Raw genomic sequence first — 24409 nt, 5'->3', positions numbered from 1 at the left:
AGACACGTTGGAGCTGGCTGGCAAGCTACAGCCATATTTGTAATTGCAAAACCATTTTTGAGTCTTTCTGCAAACCACAAAAATAGCTTTCAGAGTTTGCCAATTATGTGCCTTTTTTGATTTGCCATCATAGGTACCAATCCAGCTCTTGTAATATAATGGAATAAATCATAGCTAATCGTGTGGGGTCTATGGGAAAGCCTTTGGTAGGCACCCAGCTTTGCCTTCTCTTGCAAGAGAACTTAAGGCTTTTGTTTTGATGCAGGTTAAGAGAGAGTCTTGGTTGTGTTTGCTCTCAATGCAGCAGTTAATAATGGGGATGAAGGCTGAATGCTGGTTTTCTACAATTTTCTTATGCAAGAAGAGTACCGGTATAGGATCTGTTGTCCAGAAACCCATTATCCAGAAATCTCCAAATTAGTGGAAGGTTGTCTTCAATAAACTCCATATTAATTATACAGTTCAAAATTTTAAAACATATTTTTTTCTCTGCAATATCAAAACTGTACCTTTTACTCTATCCCAACCAATGTATAATGAATCATCATTGGTAAGAAAACAATCCAATTTTTAGCAAACGTAAGATAGGAAGTTCCTAATTATGGAAAGACCCGTTATCCGAAAAACACCAGGTCCCAAGCATTCTGGATAACGGGTCCGATACCTATACTTTGGTACAGCATAAACAGATACATATAATTTTCCATCTGAATTATAAAATTGTTTTATCACAGGTACAAAACATACAGCCATTTGTGTGCAACTATCATCATCATGTCCAAAAAGGAAAAATACTTTGGGGTTTACAATTATGTTGACTAAACATGATATTCAAAATTCTTTTGTTATTATGCTTGTTGTGCCTAAAGCGGACAACCAACCACCCATTAAACTGAAGAAATATCCATGCGTCCTTTCATTTTCTGTATGAAAATTGTTTCACCATGAGTTCCTTACTCAATTTAAAAAGAATATCAGACAGAGATTTATAAACAAGGTTTAACGTCACTGATGTGTTTTTTTTGAAGACAGAGTCTTCCTTACATGATGCAGTTTTGATGAGTTTGTTCACATCTCGTTTGTTTTCTGATCACAGTGTTCAGCTCCAATGATTCTGTCAGAACTGACATTTGCTCTAACTTTGTTTCATCCCTGACATTTTCAGACAGCATTGTCTTAATACTCAATATAAAAGGGTAGAAGAGGTGAACAGGAATAGGGCAAAAAATCTAATAAGCAGTTGCTAAAAATATACAGGTTGTTTTAACTTCTATTGATTTATTTTTCTGAACTATTTTGTGGATTGCAGAACTACGTTTACTTTTAAACAAAGAAGCAGTTTAAAAGTCAGACTTTAAGGGGGTTATTTATCAAAATCCGAATTTTTCTGATTATTTTATTAACAAAAGTCTGGCAAAACTAGAATCCACTGTAGACCTTATTTATTATTATCGGGGAAAAACACAATAAAACCAAGCGAAAATCTGAATCGTACAGTTTTTTTTTTCTTAGATTTTTTTCCCCCCCGATTGAAATAGTCAGATTTTCGTACTAATTCAAGCACAGAAACTTCCAAATAGAAAAAAGGACCTCTCCCATTGACTTATATACAACCTCGGCAGGTGTGAGATGCCAGATTTTCGGATTCTGACTTTTTGCAGCCTCGGGGTATAATAAATCCCGAAAAATTCCCGAGAATTTTTCAAGTTTTTGGCATTCAGACTTTTTAAAAATTATTTCCTTTTTCTCTATAATAATAAAACACTACTTTGTGCATGATTCAAACAAGGATATAATCATCAGGGTTGCTCCAGTCATGAGGCAAGGTGAAAACTTGATTATTTGGATAAAATGGATATATTTCTGGACAAAGGGTTGCCAGATAACAGATCCCATAGCTGTACACGGAGTTAAAAAAGAGCTATAATGGACTAAATTGTCAATGCTTTTGATTTCAAATCGCATGATTACTCAAAATATTCACAATTGAAGATAATGTAAAAACAATGCAAGTAGTCATAATTATCTAGAAACAAAAATGAATCTTAATAATAACAAAAAAACGAGTGCCAGAATCCAACCCAAAAACTAGCCAACTCAATTTTAACAGCTGCCAGATGTACTATAGCGGGGAAATGGAAAAATACCTTTCCTCCAACGGAGGCTGACCTCATGGAGAGAGTTCGGTATATTAGGAGGATGGAACAGCTGACTGCACTTCGAAATGATAATATTGATAACTTTAAAAAAATTTGCTATAGCTGGGACACCACCCAATTGGGAGGACCATAGCAGGTGACTTAGTCCAGAGAGCTGGGCGGCTACTATACCTAGCATCCAGATCATTGGACTGATCTCTTAAGATGGGAGAATCGGTGGGGCTGGAACGTATTGGGGACAGGGTGCCTAGGAACTCACTGTGCCCGAGGGGGATACCTGGAGAAATGGCCACTGAAAGGGGTATATGTGATTTACCTCTATGTACTGATAACTTGTATACCTGTAAAATGGGGAAAAGCAATGGAGTTATCCCTATGTTCACCCTTACTATTGAACACTTTGTGCCCCACTGTTTACTTTTGCATATGTTTAAATGGAATGTCATTTGGATGCACCCCTAGGTTTGCTGGGTGTTCACTATACTAATCTGATGTAACTGTATATGTCTACTTCTTGACCACTGGATAACTTTTGTTTTTGTATTATCTTTATTTTTGCAATGCTTTGTATGGAAAAAATATTTTCTTGGAAAATCTCAATAAAAAGAAAGGTATAAAAAAAACGAGTGCCAGAAAAATATTACATAATACATAAACTAGCAGTTTGGTCACTCTAATTATGAGGTAGTTGTAAAATCATTTCATCCATATTTGCAAGTATTAACATAGAATTTTAGGATTAAAGTCCTAGGACTTAAATGAAAAATAGTTCATAATTATGGGATAAGCACTTTCTCGCGACATCATAGCTGACACAGCAGGGTTATAGGTGTGCAAATGTCAGCTGATTCTACCAGATAACTAAAAAAAAAGATATGAAAAACAATTTTTTTGGCTGACGTAAGGGTTTATAAAAACAAACACCTCTGAGAGACCAGACACAATTTATAAACTTCACTGTATAAGTAAATCTGCCTTACAACATGAATACAGAATTATACCAAATTATAAAATAAGACCTTGAGAAGCTTCTATTCTTTTTGACTCTTGAATTCCCTGGTTCCTTCTCACTGATTCTCAAAGCTAAATAATATTTATGTTTGGATAGTCATTTAAATCTATCACACAAGAGTAAAGATCCTCTGGGCTGGAGATATATAAATTGATTATAATTCTTTCAGTCTAGAAAAAAGGTCATACTGGTGCATCTAATGATACATATAGGAAAAAAAAAACAGTTACACCAGCCTCATTGAGACTAGTGAAAAATATCATCACTGTGGATGCATTGTATGTTATAGGAATATTTGTTGCTCTCTTGTTATGGAAATGTTCATTTTGCACTAGTGTCCTTTTAAAGCGATACTGACACTTTCATATAAAAATCATAGTAACGTGTCAGTATGTACTGCACCAGGAATAGAGCTGCCCCAGCCCTGCAAACCTTCTTGAACCCGACCCTCCGACACTGCTTAAAGATCTTCAGTGCTGTTTTAGTGATGTTGGGCTGGGGGCAGTGCAATCCTTCCATAGGCTGATTATGAATGAAAACATTACTTCAGCCCCCAGCCCAGCGTGACTGAAGCAATATGGAAGATCTGTTAGTAGTGATAGCCGGTCTGCACCAATGTTCGTGGGACTGGAGGCAGCTTTAAGGGGTGCTTTGCGGGAACTTTTGATGGTGCAGCACATACTTGATACTGCCACGTTCCTATGATTTTTATAGGAACGTGTCGGTATCGCTTTAATAACTATTACAAGAAGGAAGAGTGTGACAGTCTGTTTCTTGCAGTATGCATTGTAAAATCTACATTACAATTTTTTATAGAAAATGGATATAATGCATTCATTTAAAGTATATAATACGTTTTTGGCTGCTCTAGGTTTAAATCACTCCTACATAGGATTAATAAGAGGTCATGTATTGAGAGCCGACAGTTGCTTTGTTCATGTAGTTTGTGCAGAAGTCAGTGACTTCTTGCCTTAGTAATGTCTTGTATATCTATTGAAAGATCGGGAGTCCATATAACTATTCAGCATGGCCGAAGGGACCAGCCCCAGTTCCAAGGCAGTCAAAGTCCAAAAAGTTTATATCAAAAAAGATATATGTCCCAAGGCCTCTTAGAGTAAAAATAAGAATAATTTATTGATAATCACATTTAAAAAGTATTCAGTACATACCACCCCACATATATTGATAATCACATTTAAAAAGTATTCAGTACATACCACCCCACATATGTGGGGTGGTATGTACTGAATACTTTTTAAATGTGATTATCAATAAATTATTCTTATTTTTACTCTAAGAGGCCTTGGGACATGTATCTTTTTTGATATAAACTTTTTGGACTTAGTAATGTCTTTCTCTACAGTGTTAGTTGGCCCTGATATATGTAATTCATTTACTGTATGTAGAGAATATATACAGGTATGGGACCTGTTATCCAGAATGCTCGGGACTTGGGGTTTTCCAGATAAGGGATCTTTCCGTAATTTGGATCTTCATTCCTTAAGTCTACTAGAACGTCATGTAAACATTGAATAAACCCAATAGGCTGGTTTTGTTTTCAATAAGGCTTAATTAGTATATCTTAGGTTGGATCAAGTACAAGCTACTGTTTTATTATTACAGAGAAAAAGGAAATCTTTTTCAAACATTTAGATTATTTGATTATAATGCAGTCTATGGGAGATGGTCTTTCTATAATTCAGAGCTTTCTGGATAAATTTATTAGTATGAATACAAACAACTGGCACATAAAAGCAAAGTGATTTTTTTAAATGAAAAATGTTCTGGCTCCGACTTACTTTTACTTTTCTTTTGTACAAAATGACTAATGAGTAGAACGTATAACCAGACCACAGTATGTTAATTCAGTACATAGATCCAACGATGTTTAGAGCAGTATTTCATACTTCCAGGACAGTCTTGATCAACATCGATCTTCCTGAAAAATCCTGATACACTGGCAGCAATCAAGATGCAAAACCGTGCGTCAAGTAACTCTGCAGCAAATGAACTGTTTGAGCAGAGTCTGTTCTATGAGCATATAAAGCAGTCGTATAATTAGTGATGGGAGAATCGAACGCATTTTGCTTTGCCAAAAATTTGCGAAACGTCAACAAATTTACCGAAAACATTCGCTCATGACTACATATAATGTCAAATTTATGCAAGATAAATGAGTCTGTAGAGTCTGAAGAGTATGAGACCGCTCATCCAATAGCCAGTCTTTTGAGTAAAGATAGTACAGTATGTGCAAGTGAAACTCTTCATAGAAACAGTTGATGGAAGGTGTAAAACAATTCACATAATTAGTGCGTTTCTAAGTAATGCAAAGTATTGATTTGCTCATTGAGCAAAATACTGCTGTTCATGTAAATAACAGTGTGACGAAGGTCATGAATCAGTGGCAGCCTTTCTTTTTGTATACATTAAATAGTTTGCTCATATATTCTAGGGAAATGGAAAATCAACACATCAGTAATCAATACTGAAATTTGTTCCTGACTATTTAAGCCAGACTAGGAGACAGTGCCCACGCTTTTAGAACTGCCTGTCTGTCTTTCCTCAATATCAAGCTTCATTATCATTTTTGCATTCTTCTTTTTTTCCCCTTTATATAGATATTATTGGTCTAATTAGCTGACCTATTGCATCTGAGCATCTGAGTTTTTTTTGTCTCTCTCTGTCTCTGTATTTCTTTTTTAAAACTTTTTTATGCAGTCAGAATTAGTATTCACAACACAGACTCATTTTTTTTTCTTTCTCTTGCTTTTCTCATTTTCCCCTATTTTGTGCAGTCCACCATTTTTTTGGAAAATTGCAGCAGCCCCCGCTGCAGGCTAGGTACACACACACCACATTTGTATATGCATGTGTACAGAGGTGGAACTACCGGGGCTGTGCGGATGCGACTGCACCACCACCTGCCTGGGTCATATAAAGGGGTATATGTATATTGGTAACACATCAATCCTGTATTTAGCAAGATGTTTTAAAATAATGAAAATGTATTTCGTGTTTTGTTTCTCTCTTTCTTTGTCTCTCTCTCTCTCTCTCAGCCTTTATTTGGAATGAATAACAAAAATACTGTGCTAACAGGGCTTTATTTTAACAGATTTGTTTTGAAAAATATTTGCATGGCTGCTGTAAAGTGTAAAATTGTTAACTTGATTTAAGGTATAATCAAAAACAGAAGATGGCTTAACACATTCTGAACTGTTGCTTTTGCAGGTGCAGTCATAAGGAGTCAAGAACTGAGAACATGAGAAAATGAATGAAGAAAAGGTGTTGGAGATTGGTGGTGCAGTGGATTTTTCTGGTCTCAACACTGGATTAATTTGATACTAATAATTATGAGGCTAACCTGCATGTTTTCCTTCATCTTGCTGTTTGGAGCAGCTGGCCTTATTGTTTTCATTCACTTACAGGATCCAGCAGAAATGGTTCACCAACAAAGACTGGCACCAGGTTAGATTTTATTTTTCTGCGTATGTTTTACTATTCAATGTTTCATTTTATCTCAAGGGCACTTGCACACAAGACATATTTTTAGTAGTTGGAGTCTAGCCACCATGTGTGTACAATACAAACGCACGCAGTGTACCATTTTAGAAGTCACTATGAGCATTTGGGGGAAATGTATTTTTCACAAATCTTGAAAAGATTGTGGGTTTTCTTGATTTCTTTAAAATTCTAAACATTTTTAGAAAACCACAAACAACTCTAATACAAAACTGTGCGAAATAAAGGCTGTTGAGGTCCCATAGAAGCCAATGGCATCTGTGCTTATCCTATTGGACCATTTTCTATCAATTTGGACTATTAGACATTTACGTATTTTTTCCAGCTAGTAATTATCCCAAAACTTTTTTTTCAATTATACTTTTTATATTCGGATCTTTTAATTACTCACTTAAGTTTGCACTCTAAGAGTGTTCTAGGTTTCCTTCAGTTTATTAGAACTGAAAATAATACATTCTTCTTTTAGGTTAACTTTTATGTTTAGTTTATTTTTGTATTTTTTTCCGAATAATCCCTTTTTAGTCTGCAGTTATTCTCTAAATATGGATGTGATGACAGGGAGATATGGCATATCCTAAGTAGATGTTCACAGCATTTGCACAGTGTAACTTCACTTTCTGATATTATGCAAGATAGAACATTTAGCACCAGACTATGGGGTATATTTATCAAAGAGTGAAGTTAGAGGTTGCCACGGAGTCCTTTAGAGCGAAATTCTGCCACGTTTTATTCATTTCTATGCTATGATTTTTAAGAGTATTTATCAATGGGTGAAGTGAAAGTGCACCCTTTGATAAATAAGCCTTTAAAAATGCCATAGAAATGAATGGAGAGAGGTGAAATTTCACTCTAGCAATCTGTGGCGATCTCAGACATCATTCTTTGATAAATATACCCCAAAGAGTACAGTGATCATGGCATGTGTGTATGTGGATCACCATAGACTGCAAGTGCACAATTCAGCATCAAGTACAATTCCTGAGGGTTGAGATGCATTGCAGACAAATGAAATATCTATTTGTGCAGTTTTTATCATTTGTTTATGCCCCACCACCCATAAAATTGGTAATTGAGCCAATATACTGTATCTCTATCAGTGTCTTTTTATACTTAAGATTTGGCATCATCTTCTTGCCCTGAGCAGAAGGCTCTTTCTATGTTGATGAGATTGACAATTAATGTTTTTATTATAGTGCCAATTTTATCAAGAGTCCATTTACCTGCCTGTTTGTCTTTGGAGTGTACGAGGAAACCGGCACAATCATACCCAAGCTGTAATTGAACTTGGGCCCCAGTGCTGCAAGTTAAAAGTGCTATCCACTGAGCCATGTGCTGCTCATTGATCCATTTACCTTTTCTGATGGCCTTAACAACATCTAACTCTATAGCATGAACTGGATATTCACTGGTAACACTCATAACTATTACAGTATGAGTACAAATGGTAATACATTTTTTTACCCCTTTATTAATGCGCATCCACTGTAACAGTTTGGCCTCCTCCAATAATTTCTTAATTTGAAATGTTCAATAAAACAGAAAAAACACATAAATGGAGACTATCCTTGTTTACTGCTGATTATGGTGCTTTATTAGGCAAACAGATATTCATTGCTAACAAGTACAACATAGCAGGACATATCCCTCAGTGAAGTACTCCTGACAATGGCTGTTTTTGTTGATTTGTTACTATTCATTTATTCCTTTTCCGTGCTTCACATTCCAACCTAATTGTGATGCTCTTCTGAGAAAGCAATATCAAAGTAATTTTCCACAACATTAGTTACAATTTTCTTCTGATCTTTCCAGTGAAACAATCCCATCCTGTTGGCTTCTGTGTGTATATAAACTCTGATTGCATTTATCCATAGGAAACCAATTTTTAGGCAAAGTATATGTATCCAGCGAGCACAGAGACATCCCTTTCCATTTTTATTGATAAAGGTTTGTTTTGAAGATTGCATTTATTTTGAAGACAAAATAACTTTTGGGCAAACAAAGTGTTTTATTGAAATCCACCTCGCACAGCAATGGAAGATACTGTATGACAGCAATTGTAAAAAGTCACCGGTAAGCACTTTAGGGACTAGAAAAGAACATGTGGCAGGTGATGACAGCAGACACATTAGCTGGGCACTGATCAGTGCTCACGCACTGTTTAGAAATCACTACGGAAACATCTTTCACTTGTAGAAAAGCAGCAAAGTTTAACTTGGCAAATATAATGTTGTTTGGTAGATTTCAGAACATATATTCTTCAGTGGACATATTTTGTTGTTTTGCATGTGGCACCCTTTTTAGATGCATGTAAATCTGCAGTACCCTACACTTTTTGTGCATTCAGTACACACCTTCCTTGCATATAATAATAATAATATTTTTAAGCAAGTTTAATGATTATCAGAAGGATTCTTTCTGTACCCATAGTGATCCACATACAGTGTATATTTGCAACCACCAGGGTCAGTTTGTACAGCAGCCTATGATTTAGATACTTGGAAATTGCTGGTAGAACTTGTACCACTTATGTAGGTTAATACAATCCAATTCTGTTTTGTTGACCTTGGTTGGGCAATGCACAATTGCAACACTTATTCCTTCCCAGTCTCAAAGGTGATGAGGGTAAGATTTGAGTGGCTCATTGATAATGTGTGCTTTAACATCAGCAGGTAATGGAAATTATAAACCTTCAGTATGAATGGCATTGTTCATTTCTTGCCCACTGTTCCGAAAAAAGATACTACCTGGCCAAACTAGGTGACATCATTTGTAAAGCAGTATCTGTACATGACCAGTAAAGCAGGTTATCAAATGGCTGTCACTTATCATAGATGCAGACCCAAGTCATTAGACACAATGTGGGCATAAGGTGCCCTGCAGCTACACATCAATAAAGCAAATTACTTGACTATGGAAGGAGCCTTGAAATTATTTCATTACAATGTTAACATTCTTCTGCCATCCCCCTTGATGCAATTTGTAAAGAGGAAGCAGGTTTTTATGCAATTTCTAGTAATGCTAATTGAATCAAAGAGTCATCCGTGGTTTGCTTGCACAGATAGATCATTACTCATTATTATGTACACTAGCACTTGCAGTGCATTTACTGTAAATGAAACTAAATGCTTACTGCTTGCAGACATTATATTGTTCCTTCTGCACAGTAGTTGGATGTGCATGCCTTCTCTTCTTCTGTGTGTGTGTGTGTATGTATATATATATATATATATATATATATATTCTATGCATATATATATATATATATATATATATATATATATATATATATATATATATATATATATGTGTATATATATATATATATATATATAGTGAATAAAGTCTATATAAATAAATAAAAGTCTAAATAGTCTAAATAAATAAATAGTCTAAATAAATAAGTCTATATATAAATATATATATATATATAAATATATATATATATATAAATATATATATATATATATAAATATATATATATCTATATATAAATATATATATCTATATATAAATATATAAATATATATATAAATATATAAATATATATATAAATATATAAATATATCTATCTATATATAAATATATCTATCTATATATAAATATATCTATCTATCTATCTATCTATCTATCTATCTATCTATCTATCTATCTATCTATCTATCTATCTATCTATCTATCTATCTATCTATCTATCTATCTATCTATATATATATATTACATTCCCATATGTGATACACTGCAATATATAATCAGCACATGCCTAGGTGCTGTCTCATACATCATAGGTAACTTTTCTCAGCTAGCAACAGAGATCTGTTATGTAGCTCTGTTTTGTAGTGTGATAATGGCAAGTTATATCAAGGTGGCAATTTTGTGTGTGTGTATTATGTATTTTGTTACTATTTTAGCAATATCTTTTGGATTTTCCAATCAATGCTTCACCTTTTTTTAACATCAGGGTACATTTAGAACAGATATCCATTTTGAAGCTCAGCTGGCCACATTTTATTTGTATTTTAAAGAGAATCTGTTAATGGGAAAACACGTTATTTTTAGAATCAGTTAATAGTGCTGCTCCAGCAGAATTCTGCACTGAAATTTTTTATATTTAATTTTGAAATCTTCATGGGGCTAGACATACTGTTAGTTTCCAAGGTGCTTATCATATCAGGTCTGTTCACAAAAAACAAGATATACAGTATTTATTACATTTTTTTATTTACCTTTTGATCTTGGATCTTTGGATGAGGGCAGAGTGTCAGAGGGTGGAACTGGTGACTGGAGTGAGTTGGTGACATTTAGGGGTGGGACCAAGGCATGGCTGCCTGTGATTGGGCAAATACCACATCAATCAGGAGAGAGCCCTGTCCATGGTTTGTGTTTTTAAACCCAGGATGACTGCTATTGTGAAAACCAGACTGTCCAGGTAGCAACTTTATTTAAGGCATACATTTGTATCATTCTCAGTTAGACTGATCAGCAGCTACAGATGGTATTTTTATAAAACTCAAAAAAACTTTGTTTTGGCTCTTAAATGTAATATGAATATACATGTTTTAATTAGTATGTGTGTCGTTTGTTAAGTCTTGTCCTGTTGTGTAAATAATGTAAGAAACAATTATGTTACAACTGCTTTGCTAAAGGATCAGTAGATGAAATTCTTCATACATTATTTGATTTTAAAGTTTACTGATACTTGAAGACAATGGGGCTCATTTATCAACACTGGGCATATTTGCCCATGGGCAGTTACCCATAGCAATCAATCAGTGATTAGCTTTTTAAAGCTGCAAGTAGAACAATGAATGCAGCAATGTGGTTGCCATGGGTTACTGCCCATGGGCAAATTTGCCCGGTGTTGATAAATGACCCCCAAAGCTTCAACCTATCCCATTTGTGTAATAAGGAACTAATGATGTAATATTTTTTTTTTCTAAATGTAAACATAAAAAGGTTGCACGGCCTAGAGGCAATGAATATATTTAGCATTCAAACAAGTGCTACAAGTTTTGTGTGATAGGTACTTTAAGGGGCATATTTATCAAGGATCGAATTTCGAAGTAAAAAAATTTGAAATTCGACCATCGAATTTGAGTACTTCGATAGTCGAAGTATTTTTTCCAGCAAAAACGAGTGTATTTGATCGAAGTAAAATCATACGATTGACTATTAGAAGGATTTAAAAGTTTTAAAAAAAACTCAAGTTCTAGGAGGTCCCCCATAGGCTAAACAGCAATTCGGGAAGGTTTAAGGTGGCGAAGTGTCAAAGTTGAAGTTTTTTAAGGAGACAGTACTTAGATTTTCGAGTAGTCGAGTATTCAAAGTTTTCCCAAATCAAATCGAAGTCGAATTTGGCCTATTCGATGGTCGAAGTACCCAAAAATTACTTTGAAATTTGAAGTTTTTTACTTTGAAAATTCACTTCGATCCTTGATAAATCTGCCCCTAAGTGTTTAGGAATTGAAGAGTTACCTGGAGGTCATATGATTTAAATACATAGTGAAGAAGAAGGGGACCATCATTCTTATATATGTTAGCTGCATCCAGAGATAAGAGGAGAGGGGATATTGTCCAAACCGCCCAGGAGGCTCCTAGTCACATGAGGGTTGCAGAAATTGTTTCTCTATTTTTGTATAAAGGAAATATTAAGAGCATGTCCTTCCATTTGTGAGAATATCTTTAACCTGATTTAAAAAAAATAAATCCTTTTTTTTTTTTTTTTTTTTTTACTATTTGTATTTGAAAATATATTGGGTTTCTCATTTAGATGTCTTTTTTTCTAAATTTTTTTTTTCTTGTTCCTTTGCAAATACACATCTACAGTATCACGGTAAAACTGCAGTTTCGCAGCAAGTGCTTTCAGGTAAAAGGTAAAGTTATTCTATTGTGCAAAATAAAATAACTCACTTTTTCTGCCTACAGTTAGCTGAACAGGCGGCAGAAAATTGAATGTTCTGTCTTTGTGATACAATAGCTGACTTGCTTAGCCTCTGCTTTCATTGTCTGACAACCATTGCTTCATAAATCTATATACTTCCACGTAGTGTATACATAAATCCCACTTGAAGTAGATTTGTTCTATACTTTTGGCATTAGGAAGCTTTATCATAAGAGTAGCAGTAGTAGTGTAGCAGGTCAGAATAAAAAACAATTCTGCAAATCTTCCTTTGTTCCAGAAGCACCTAGGTTTACTTAATTCCTTTATATAATACTGTGAGTAAATTAACAGTGTATGGATTTGTATGGAAAAGTGGACTCCCAGAAGGAAAGATATGTACAGAGCTACACTGGAAAAACTAACTTCCTTTATGCGCACTCTCCTTTTTAAAAAAATGTTTATTTTACATTTTAGTACTAGAGTATAGATATTTAAAGCACCTTAAATTGAATGTAACAGTGACAGGAAAGAGTTAAGGACTGGCTGTACATCTATATGTACACCAAGGGCAATTTTTAGACAAATACATTGCAAGCTGTATATTGCTAAATGACCAAATGCTCAAGTCGTCCCAGGTCATTTAGGAGTTTCCAGAGATGCCCATTTAAATAAAATCTAGGAAGGGACTTTCATATAGTCCCTCTAAAGAGCAAAGCATATTAGCAATGTACAGTATTAGAATGCTAGACCCAGAACAGATAAGAATACAAAAATGTGTTTTGGTGGGTCTTTGAACAGGATGAACTTTGTATGCTTAAAGACTTCATATATGGTATTGTTATGTTGGACTGGGTATTGGAGGGGGCCCCCATACACTGCCGACTTAATCTGTCAGCAGCTTATATTGGCCATGATATATTTTGTGCTTATATGATAAAACTTTCTTTCAAACTACAGTATTTAGTCCCAGATAATTCTGGGTAGCAAGTGTTCTCCCCATGCCCTTTATGTCGGGCACATCACCCCGCGTTTTTTCCCTGTTGCTTGGTTCCCTTCAGGCTCCCAGAACATGCTCTATATTAGAAGTTTTCAGCCCAAAGCTTTATTTGCAGAAATGCCCAATCCTATGGACTTCTGCTAAAATTGCTGTAATAGGGCAGGAGAGGGGGAGAAGGTACATATTTATTCATCTGTGCTCAGCTTTTCCTTGCCCATCACTTCTTTTTTTTTGTGCAAACAACACAGAGGATGGAGAATTATTTTGCAGCACTGATACAGGGCAGAGGCTTTTCACAACAACATAACAGATACTGTTTTCAACCAAAAAACCATCAACCTGACTGTTAAGTATGCAGCTTTCATTTACTTTATTATATGTTGTGAAATAATTTATGAATAGCAATGAAAATAACCAGGCAATCCGATAAGGTGGCAGAAATAACCTTAGCTGCTTCTGTTATTTAGCCAATTTTCAAATTCTTAAATATAGACTATTGGTTTGACACTATGGTACGTGTCTAAATACCTTCTTGTAGTTAGAGTTAGGAGTAGTTGTTAGATGCCCTAGAATAGTTAAGATGCCCCATTTAATAATACACATTCATCTTTAGAATAAAATTGATGTCTCCTTGTCATGGTCAGGTCAGCCTGCTGCTCTCTAAGACATACAAAGTCACAAAGAGAAATTGCGTATGCTTTTTGTCCCACAAGGGATAAGCATTTACAAGGTATCAGTAGCAAGGCAAACAGCTTTTTCTTCTGATTACTCTTTAAAATGGTAATTTTAAAGAAAAAAGCGATAAAGATAAGTTACTTGATATTATATTTAGCATGGTCACATTTGCATTTGTAACTAGAGACAAATGGCTTGCATATTGATCCATATGTAATATTTATTAGTGCACTGTAAACATTTTCAAACAAACAAATAAAAAATAAATAAAATAATTAGTCATAAATTCAACATATTATAGTGTACTTGAGTCATTTGAAATCCTGGTAATCTCAAAACAGGCCGAATGCATATTTTGTGTAACTTTTTACATACTGAAAGCACATTTTTTAAAAAATTATAGAGAAAGAGAGCAAATATCCCTTTAACTAGAGAAAAAAGTCCAAATAAAAATTGCCATTGCCATTATTGTCTCAATGTTTACCTTTGTTTCATTTATAATTTTGTTTATACTTTTATTTGTAAAGTAAAGTGTCCGTGCTTTTTATATTCTGATCTTTTAATACATAGTAAGTTAGTTTGAAAAAAGAAACATGTCCATCAAGTTCATCCTTAAGTCTGTATATAACCTGCCTAACTGCTAGTTGATCCAGAGGAAGGCAAAAAAACAACATTACAAATAAGTCAATCGGCCTATTTCTGGAGCTGCCTTCTCCGGCATGCAGAACAAAAGCAATTTGTCTCTCCACAGGCCCTGATCCAAGCCTCTGATATGGAAACCAAATTGCAATGGCAGGACGTACCCAAACCACTCTCCACCATCTACCAAACCATTCAAACACGGCAGGACAAGCAGGAGCTCCACTCCTACAATAAATGGCTCCAAGATATTGGGGACCTGGACCCCGAGAAGTGGTCAGAAATCCTAAGGCTACTAACACAACCCATGATTGCCAGCAGAGACAAGCTGATCCAGGTGAAATTCCTACACCGCTCCTATTTAACTCCTGAGTGCCTACACCACATCACTCCAACCAGAGATGCCAGTTGTACACGCGTGTGTGGCCACCCGGGTTCCTGGATACACATGATATGGTCTTGCCCTTAAATAGTGACCTACTGGACACAAATCTTTGCATTCATATCTAAGATAATGGTCCTCACAATACCACCGGACCTGGCTCTGGCATTGCTTGTCCTCACAAAAGACGTTGTTGACTCAGGGACTGACAGAATTTTTTTTGTTACAACTGCTAATGTACTATGCACGAAAACAAATTGTTTTAAAATGGAACAGGCCAGAGCTGCCAACACTTGAAACGTGGAAGGAGCTTGTCAACAAGGCATTGTATTGCCATGCTACAAAGCTGCCTATTTTGCTAGGGGTTGTACGGACAAATTCATAGACATTTGGATGATCTGGGTACTTAACTCTGAAACCAATAGCCCTCATGTCTTTTAAAGTCTAGAGTATATATATTGATGTATAGTATTTGACCATACTGCAGGTTCGACTCCTCCCCTCTCCTCTCTGTTTTATCTTCTCTTTCTCTACTTTTCCTTCCTTTTTTCTCTTTTTCCCTTTGACATGTATCTCTTTTATTGATGCATTGCTGTTAAACTCAATAAAAAGCAGTTTTTTTAAAAAAAAAGGGGCATTTGCCCAGGGGGGGGGCAGCTAGGCTGCAGGGAGGGGGTCTATGTTGGGTGGGGGGTAGGGTTTTTCTTATTAAGAGTTTTTCTCCTTTAAGCGCCTCTTCTCCAGCGTGAACAACCCCAACTTGGCCAGTCTTTTCTCATAGCTAAGATTGCACCCTCTCTAATTCAATAATGTCCTGTTTAAGCACTGGAAACCAAAACTGTACGTCATACTCTAGATGGGACCTTACCAGTGCTCTGTACAGTGGCAGAATAATCCCCACCTCCCTTCCATTATGGATTTGCCTAGTGCAGTTCCATTTAGGGTATGTGTCTTGCATATTTTTACATCCCAGGTGCATGACTTTACATTTATCAACATTGATTCTCATCTGCCACTTACTGTAGCTGCCTAGATTGATAGTTTGTCATGATCCTACTGCAAGGAGTCACATCCTGGATGGAATTAATTGGGCTGAATAATTTTGTGTCATCTGCAAACACTGATAGGTTAATTATAAAACCCTCCCTAAAGTCATTAATGAACAAGTTAAATAAAAGTGGACCTAAAACAGGGCCTTGAGGAACCCCACTAAGAACCTTACTCCAAGTAGAGAATGTACCATTAACAAACCCCAATCTGTACCCGATCCTGTAGCCAGTTTCTTATCCATGTGCAAATGACCTCACTTAAGCCCCACAACCCTTAGTTTAGAAAGCAGTCATTTGTGGGGCACTGTATCAAATGCTTTGAGCAAAATCCAAATAGATCACAATTACTGCTCCCCCACTGTCCAGCATCTTACTTACCATATCATAAAAAGCAATCAAATTTGTGTGACATGACCTATTCTTCATGCAGATTGCTGCTCAAACTTTGAATGTGATCCCTTAACAAACCTTCAAATAATTTGCGACCCCAGATGTCAATTTACAGGCCTATAATGGCCAGGCTGAGATCATAATCCCTTTTTAAATATAACAATGACATCAGCTTTCCTCCAATACATACGTACCATACCAGATGAAAGAGAGTCTGAGAAAATCAAAAATAGAGGCCAGTCTAAAACTGAACTAAGCTCTCTTAAAGCCCATGGGTGTTTTCCATCTGGCCCTGGTGCCTTGTTCACGTTCATTTTTAGTTAAGCATTATGAACCATATCCTAAGTAAGCCACTGCCTTGTTTGAGGTGAGCCTACAGTGCAGCTATGAGGTGGGTTTGGGAACGCTGACTCGTCTATTGTATAGACAAAAAAAAGAACTGATTTAGCACATTTGCCTTTTCTTTATCTGTTACAACCTTACTGGTACCATTATTTAAGGGACAACACTCTCAACATGCATCTTTTTACTATTAATATACTGAAAAAAATCTTTTTGGGGTTTATCTTCGTCTCTGTCGCAATGCTCTCCTCCTTTCCAATCTTTGCCTTTCCGGATTGCTGTTTTAAAACATTCATTATAATATACGTTAAGTGCTGTCTGTCCCCACAGGCTTGTAGTCTTTAAATGCCTTTCTCTTATTTCCTGTTAACTTATTTGCATCTTTATTAAGCCACAATTGTTAATAAATTCAATGACTGTCGTAGTTTGAGTTTGTCAAAAACCTCTAAAGCCACTAAAAACTGACCCAATATAAATAAGCCTCCATATCTCACCAATAGTCTAGTACTAGTAATCTATACTATATAACCAATACTAGTAACCTACTTCATGTGCAATTATGCCTCATAATACCAGTCCAACAGAATAGCAATCCTGAGCAACTAAAACAAGTTTCAAACAAACATATTGTATGGCCTCCCTATATCGCTTTACAGTCCATCATCACCATCTTTGAACTTCCACTCCCTACAGCATTTCATCATATTTATGTTATGTCAAATGATTAAATATAACATCCAGTGAAATTTTTAATACACATCGATAAGGCTGAGAGTGCTTTATAAAACATGCATTGATTTATAGGAACAAATGGTATGTCTCCATGTTCTAACAAGCAAAATATCTGACAGGAATGTAAATTTCTTGCTCAGCATATAGTACTGTTCACTCATGCAGTTTTGCTGAAATAACATGAAACTACTTGCATCTGATTAGTCGGAGTCTTGAAATTAATATTCTTTTCTCCTTTGCAACTCGAAAAGGCTGTCTTTTTTTTATTTTTTTTATTTATTTCAATTTCCTTCCTTGTGCAGCCACTTTTGGCCTCATTATCGCCTGCGACTGGAGGCTCTGAGAAAGGATGAAAAGAGATTTATAAAGCCATATTAAATAATGCTCAGAAAAACTCTTCTCACATTTCTGAGAAAGTGACACAAAGCCTGGCTTGATAAGAAACTGTCAGTGGAGCCCATGTTTGATAGAAAAGGGAAATGTATCATTCTATTATATTGATATATCCTCAAATGGAACAAGTCTGAAACTGAATGGGTTATTTTCATTTATAGTTTTTATCCATTTAACATGAACAGCAATTTTTTTTTCCTAATACAATTTCAAAAGTTCAACACCCACACCTCTCAAAACTTGCCATGATCGTCGCAAATATAATGTTCAGATGGGAGTCTAACTCAGTACCCCCATTTTCAGGGTATAAAATTAATTAAAATCCTAAAAGCCAATGCTTATTATTCTCATCATTAGAGTCACATATCTTTTGCAGTAATTCTGTGTGGACATTATCCTCCATGTTGCATGACAAGATTGCAAAGAGAAGCAGATTTCCCAATACCGACAATTCTTGTTTTTAAGATTTGCATTGAAGATAACATGCCACTTTCAGACAATTACAAGTCAGGTATCAGGTTCTAAAAAAAGAACATTTTGCTTTTCACATTAAAGGAGAAGGAAAGGCTTGGTGCACTTGGGGGTACCAAATGTTAGGCACCCCCAAGTGATTGTATTGACTTACCCGAAATCCCGGGCTGGTGCTCCTATCAGCAGAAAACTGCACCGGCCTGGGGTTATACCAGTAAGCACCACGGAGCGATCCTCTTCCGTCTTCGCTCAGCTGCGCCTGCGCAGTAGAACGAAAGCCGAACTTTAACTAAAAAATAGGCTATTTTGTTCAACTGCACATGCCTTTTCCCCCGGGAAATTTGAAGACAGAAGAAGACAGTAGTGGATCGCTCCGTGGTGCTCACTGGAATAACCCCGGGAGTTTTCTGTTGATAGGAGCACCAGCCCGGGGTTTCAGGTAAGTCAATACAATCACTTGGGGGAGCCTAACATTTGGCACCCCCAAGTGCACCAAGCCTTTGCTTCTCCTTTAACTGACCTGATCTCTGTAGGAAGGGCCAACACATAACACACATTAATATGCCTATTCTGTCTGTGCTTGCAGGGACCATCCCTCACCTCAGACAGTGTACTGCAATGCTTCCTTAATTTTGTTCTGTTGTCAAATGATGGAACCTAGCACTTGACCACCTCCCACAATGGAAAGCAAATGTGGAAGTTTAGACCACCTTGGCAAGTAATAATATATATAATATGCAACCTTGAGGCTATTAAATTGTATAAGGCTAAATGTGCAAGCTTTCTAGAGGATGTCTGAAATCCCAACCCACTGCCAAAAAGAAGCTTAATGAGCTGTGTATGACAAGTTCATCATGCTGCACTTTAGCAGGTCTTTGACCTAGAGCAACCTCCTTTTTGGTTGGGATAGTAATACATTTTCTTCTTAACATTTTTTCTTCCTAACACAACCAAAAAGAAGGGAATGGTGCACATTTATACATGTGATTTGATAAACATTTTGAACAGAGAGAGAGAGAGAGAGTTTTTTTTATGTCCCTGTCCACTAATCCTGTATTTATATTAGAAATGTAATGTCTTTACTTAATCTTTTCAAAGAATATATATATATATTTATGTATGTGTAACTAAAGAGAATATTACTGAAAAGGATTTAGGTTGCCAACAGCAACAAACAATTTGAAAGGAAAGCACTTTTTGACCAGTTTTTTTTTTTTTTTGCATTACTGAAAAATTCCAATGACCTGCATGGGTCCTCTTCTGTTATAATGTTGCCGTCAGCATGCTGTTAATAGTAAAATCAGTCCATGCAAACTGGAAAGTGGCAAATTCAATTAGAAATGCTACTGCTCTTCTGTCATCCCTTTTAAATGCTACATATATTCAATTAATGTGATTTGTTTTAGTAAGTTACTTTTCTTTAAACATAAACAATGGATTACCCCCCCCTCAAACGCTTGCATTGCAACCCTAACAAACGCAGAAATGGTTCATTTGATGCACTAGAGCAATAAAATATTTATATGCATCTGTCTATCAGCCTACCTAAACAGATAAAAAGTCAAATACATATACATTTGTAATGTTATATGCAAACTTTGTTTTTCTATAATTCTGAAACTGACTTGCTGTACAAAAAGCTAGCCAAGACACTGTACATTTATTGCTAATGCATTTTTAAGGCATTAAGCTGCATTAATATGGAAAGTACATGGATCTGCTGAAGTTTTAAACCTCTTTCACACATTTCACATTATAAACCACTTGAAAGACAGGTATTTAATATTGGATGAAGCTCCATCTAAAGTTGGTTATGTAAAGACTGATGGAACATGCACTGAGAAAGCAAATGCATTTGTACTTAAAATGAATTATTGCTATTTAACCGAACACTGCTTTGAACCTATCAATATTCGCCAATGTAACTGAGATGTCCTTCACACATAGTTACAGCGTGTACTGAAAAAATACACTGGATAACGTTTGGCCTTGGTAAATGAAATGGAGTAAAAACAACCAAAATAGCATTTTTTAATTAATTGTCTTTGGAGGTATTACATTAAGGGGCAGATTTACTAAACTCAAGGGAATAAATTGAATAGAAAATTTTTTCGAATTTCAAAGTATTTTTTTGGGTTCTTTGACCATCGAATGATTCGAAGTAAGAATCGTTCGACCATTCGATAGTTGAAGTACTGCCTTTTTAAAAAATACTTCGACTACATACCTACCGAGGTTCAATGTTAGCCTATGGGGACCTTCCCCAGCAGTTTTTTGTGGTCGAATAAAAATCCTTCGATCAATTGCTAAGAATCGATCGATTCGAACAATTTTATCGTTCGATCGAAGTATTTGCAGTAAATCCTTCAAGGGTCGAATTCAAGGTTTTTTTTTTTTAACCCTTGAAATTCGACCCTTAGTAAATCTGCCCCCAGGAATGCATATCTTATTATATTATTTTTCATTAATGAAATGTGTTCAGCTCTGATTGTAAGTCATTTCTGGAAGGGAAATGTATGGATTGTAACAACTCGGTTTTGTTGTAATGTATTCATTATGTTTCAGGCCCCATACTGTGTTTTTCATTAAGTAAATTAATTCCTTTAATTTCCCATATACCCCTTCAGGAATTAATACATGCATTAGATCATGTTAACTGTAACATGGAAATCTGTAATATTCTCCTAATTATATCCTGGAAAAATCCTGGAAAAATCTTATTTATATATTGGAGTGAGAGAAGATATTATCCCTAAAGCAGCCTGTCTAAAGCATAACGAAAAAGCATGTGTTTTTACTTTGTACTATGACCCTGCTGTACTAGATTAAACAACACATTTCCTACAAAACGGCAGCAGATTTATAATTCTTATTGAAAAAACATTTCTATAATTAACTTACATGGCCCTTTACATTATTACAGATGTGTTTTACTTAGTGCTGAAACAAAAGCCTTTTCTTAAGGGTTGTTTAAAACCCACAAGCTGTACATCTGTGGACTTGCAAATGTTAAATATGTAGATACTTTATTTTAAAATATTAATCTGCCCTGAGACAATACTATTCAGTGATAGGCTATGTTTGCCTCTGCTAAATGACAATGAGATTACACATTTTTGTGCCCACAAAATCTCCACGCAGAGGCTCATGATAGCATTTTTAACCTTGTTGATAGCACTTTGGTTTTTAATATTTAATATACACATTTCAGCATTTACCACAAGTCCATTAGGTGATAGATTTATTACTGCATTTATGAGGCAAAATAAGATCTGCTTGTTCCCCTTGTAATGAACATTTGTCAACAAAAATTTTAAGATTATACAGTATGTTGTTTTAGTCTTTACTGGGTAATTGTGTCCCTTTCAATGCATAGTTTTTTTATAATGGCTTGTAATACAATTTGCAAAATGCATATAAGTCAGTGTAATGATGACTAACATATACTATGTGAATTGAATAGTGGTTTTCAAATTGTTTTTAGACCTGAGATTGACAGCCTGTGGTCTTCAAGTTGTTATTTAAAGGAGAACTAAACCATACACCTCCCTTCATCCTCCTAAACTGCCCTCTCCAAGCTCCCTCCCCACAGACTCTACTCTTTTGCCTCTATTATGTTTATATGTTTGCCTGTTTGTTGACCTGCATTAAATGTGCAGAGTTTTGGCCATATTCCCCTGTCTTCTGGTCTTCTTCTGTTAGAGCAGTTATACAGATCTTGAAGGAGAATGTGCAGTTCAATTTATGCCCTGATTCGACTTTTACTGCGCATGCTCCTGCAAGATTTCTATTGGCAACTGACAGAAGAAGTCCAAAGAAAGAGAAAATGTTGCTTTTGATCTCGCACTGCACAAGTGTGCAGATTTATTGCAGGTCAGCAGACAGGGAGACTTATAAACAGAATAGCCTGTGTCGGGTGAAGGAGAGAATCCTTCTGACAGTTTAAACATACCTCCCCAAAGAAGAAAGTTGCAATCAACAGCTCAATGCGGTGTACACAGAGGAACCTCCAAATTTTTTATTGATGCGGAGTACAAATAAACCAAATGTTTCAGGGGCCGTCTGCCCCCTTCGTCAGCAACATCACTGACAAAGGGGGCAGACGGCCCCTGAAATGAGTAAGCAGAAAAAGAATCCACACCACAAGTGTATAGTGAAATTATTATATATTGAATAGTAAATCAAGGGACTGTTATGACAATTAAACAATTACAATTAAACTAAAAAATAATTACAGTATTTATAGTTACAAATATGAGTGCTACATTACTTTGCACTTTCACATTAAACATGCAAGGTGTTCCTTGCTTTCAGCAGTTCTGTGTGCCTTTGAATATTTTTTTCTAGATATTGGATTTGAGGTTGCCAGACCTCTACCACTGTGCACCAGACATCACTGAATTAATTTGGATGAGGGTGTGCGAGAGCCAGGTTCTTATTGCATACAATTCCCTCTGTCTCTTCTCCCAGGCTGCCCTCTCCTCAGCTCCCCTCACTTCTGTCCAGGGTTCATTTATCCTGAGTTTTGACACCTACCCCAACAGCAACCTCCCAACTGATAAGATGCCGAGATAAACCCCAAACTTGCCTACATCCTTTTGAATGGGGTTTTGCATGCAAAATACGTTTTATAGCTCCTGTAGAAACCAACTACAATTCCAAGACAACCCTTTGATATGGACATATGTGTGTGAGGTGGAATGAAAGCTCCCTGAAATATTAACTTTGCAGACAAGGTATGACACAAAAATATGCACAAGGCCACAAACAAATTCATATGTAACATAACATAATGGCATGCCCAAAATGGATATTTCTTACAAGACCAAACAAATTTGCCAAACACTAATTGATTAAACTACTAATATTAACCAAATGATTATAAATTCTGTTTGTAAGCATGAGAATACCTTTACTTATGTTCTAAATTTTCTAGTTCCAAATGTTTTTAATACATGTTAATAAATAGTATAGTTAAGGTAAGCCACTATTTTTCATGAGAAAAATAAACTGTTGGAAGTATTATTAAATTTCTATGCCAATTATTATAAATAAAATCTGTTCGAAATCCCTCTCAGGCATTTTCAGCTGGTGTAATATAGCACAAAGTTGGCACACTGGGGCCAAAATTTTATATTTTTAATTTTAATTTGAACCAAATATCTTTGTGTGTACATTTCCCAGCACAACAGTCACTTGTAGCTCAGCAACAGTAGAGGGTGAAGGTCATGTTTTTCTGTTATAGATCAAATTATTTTCCTGCATGGACATGATAACAGATAAACTAGTACAGAATGTTGCATATTTATAAAGAATACCTTACAGTTTTTTGTGGGAAAATAAAATTCCCACAATTTTATATACCGCATATATTTTATATACCACAATATATACCGTATATACTCGAGTATAAGCCAAGGTACCTAATTTTACCTCCAAAAACTGGGAAAGCTTATTGACTTGAGTATAAGCCTAGGGTGAGAAATGCAGCAGCTTCTGGTAAGTTTCAATTAAAAAATTGAGGGTTTCTGCTCCCATTGGAGGTGCCGGCGTCTCGTTTTTAGATGCCGGCGACCATTCTTGGACGCCGGCGAATATTCTTGGAGACTATTCTTGGACGCTGGTGACCGTTTTTGCGCTTGACCCGAGTATAAGCCGAGGTAGAGTTTTTCAGCATATTTTGGGGGCTGAAAAACTCGGCTTATACTCGAGTATAACTTTATTTCCTCAACGGCTCTTTAGTGTCTTACATTGTACCAAGAATTGGGTTA

At 35.8% G+C, this 24409-nt stretch overlaps 1 protein-coding gene across 3 annotated transcripts in view; it reads left to right on the top strand.

Moving 5' to 3' along the window:
• Positions 1–24409, top strand: part of chst8.S (carbohydrate (N-acetylgalactosamine 4-0) sulfotransferase 8 S homeolog) — a 293304-nt gene that overhangs the window by 89741 nt on the left and 179154 nt on the right. For all 3 annotated transcript variants that reach the window (XM_018240484.2, XM_018240485.2, XM_018240483.2), the window contains exon 2: positions 6400–6636. In XM_018240484.2, the coding sequence (XP_018095973.1) occupies positions 6522–6636 (115 nt within the window). In that variant the 5' untranslated portion in view covers positions 6400–6521. The remainder of the gene's footprint in view (positions 1–6399; positions 6637–24409) is intronic.

Source organism: Xenopus laevis, chromosome 4S (genome assembly GCF_017654675.1).
Source record: "Xenopus laevis strain J_2021 chromosome 4S, Xenopus_laevis_v10.1, whole genome shotgun sequence".
In the NCBI taxonomy this organism is placed as follows: Eukaryota; Metazoa; Chordata; class Amphibia; order Anura; family Pipidae; genus Xenopus; species Xenopus laevis.
This window is presented reverse-complemented; position numbering and strand designations above follow the sequence as displayed.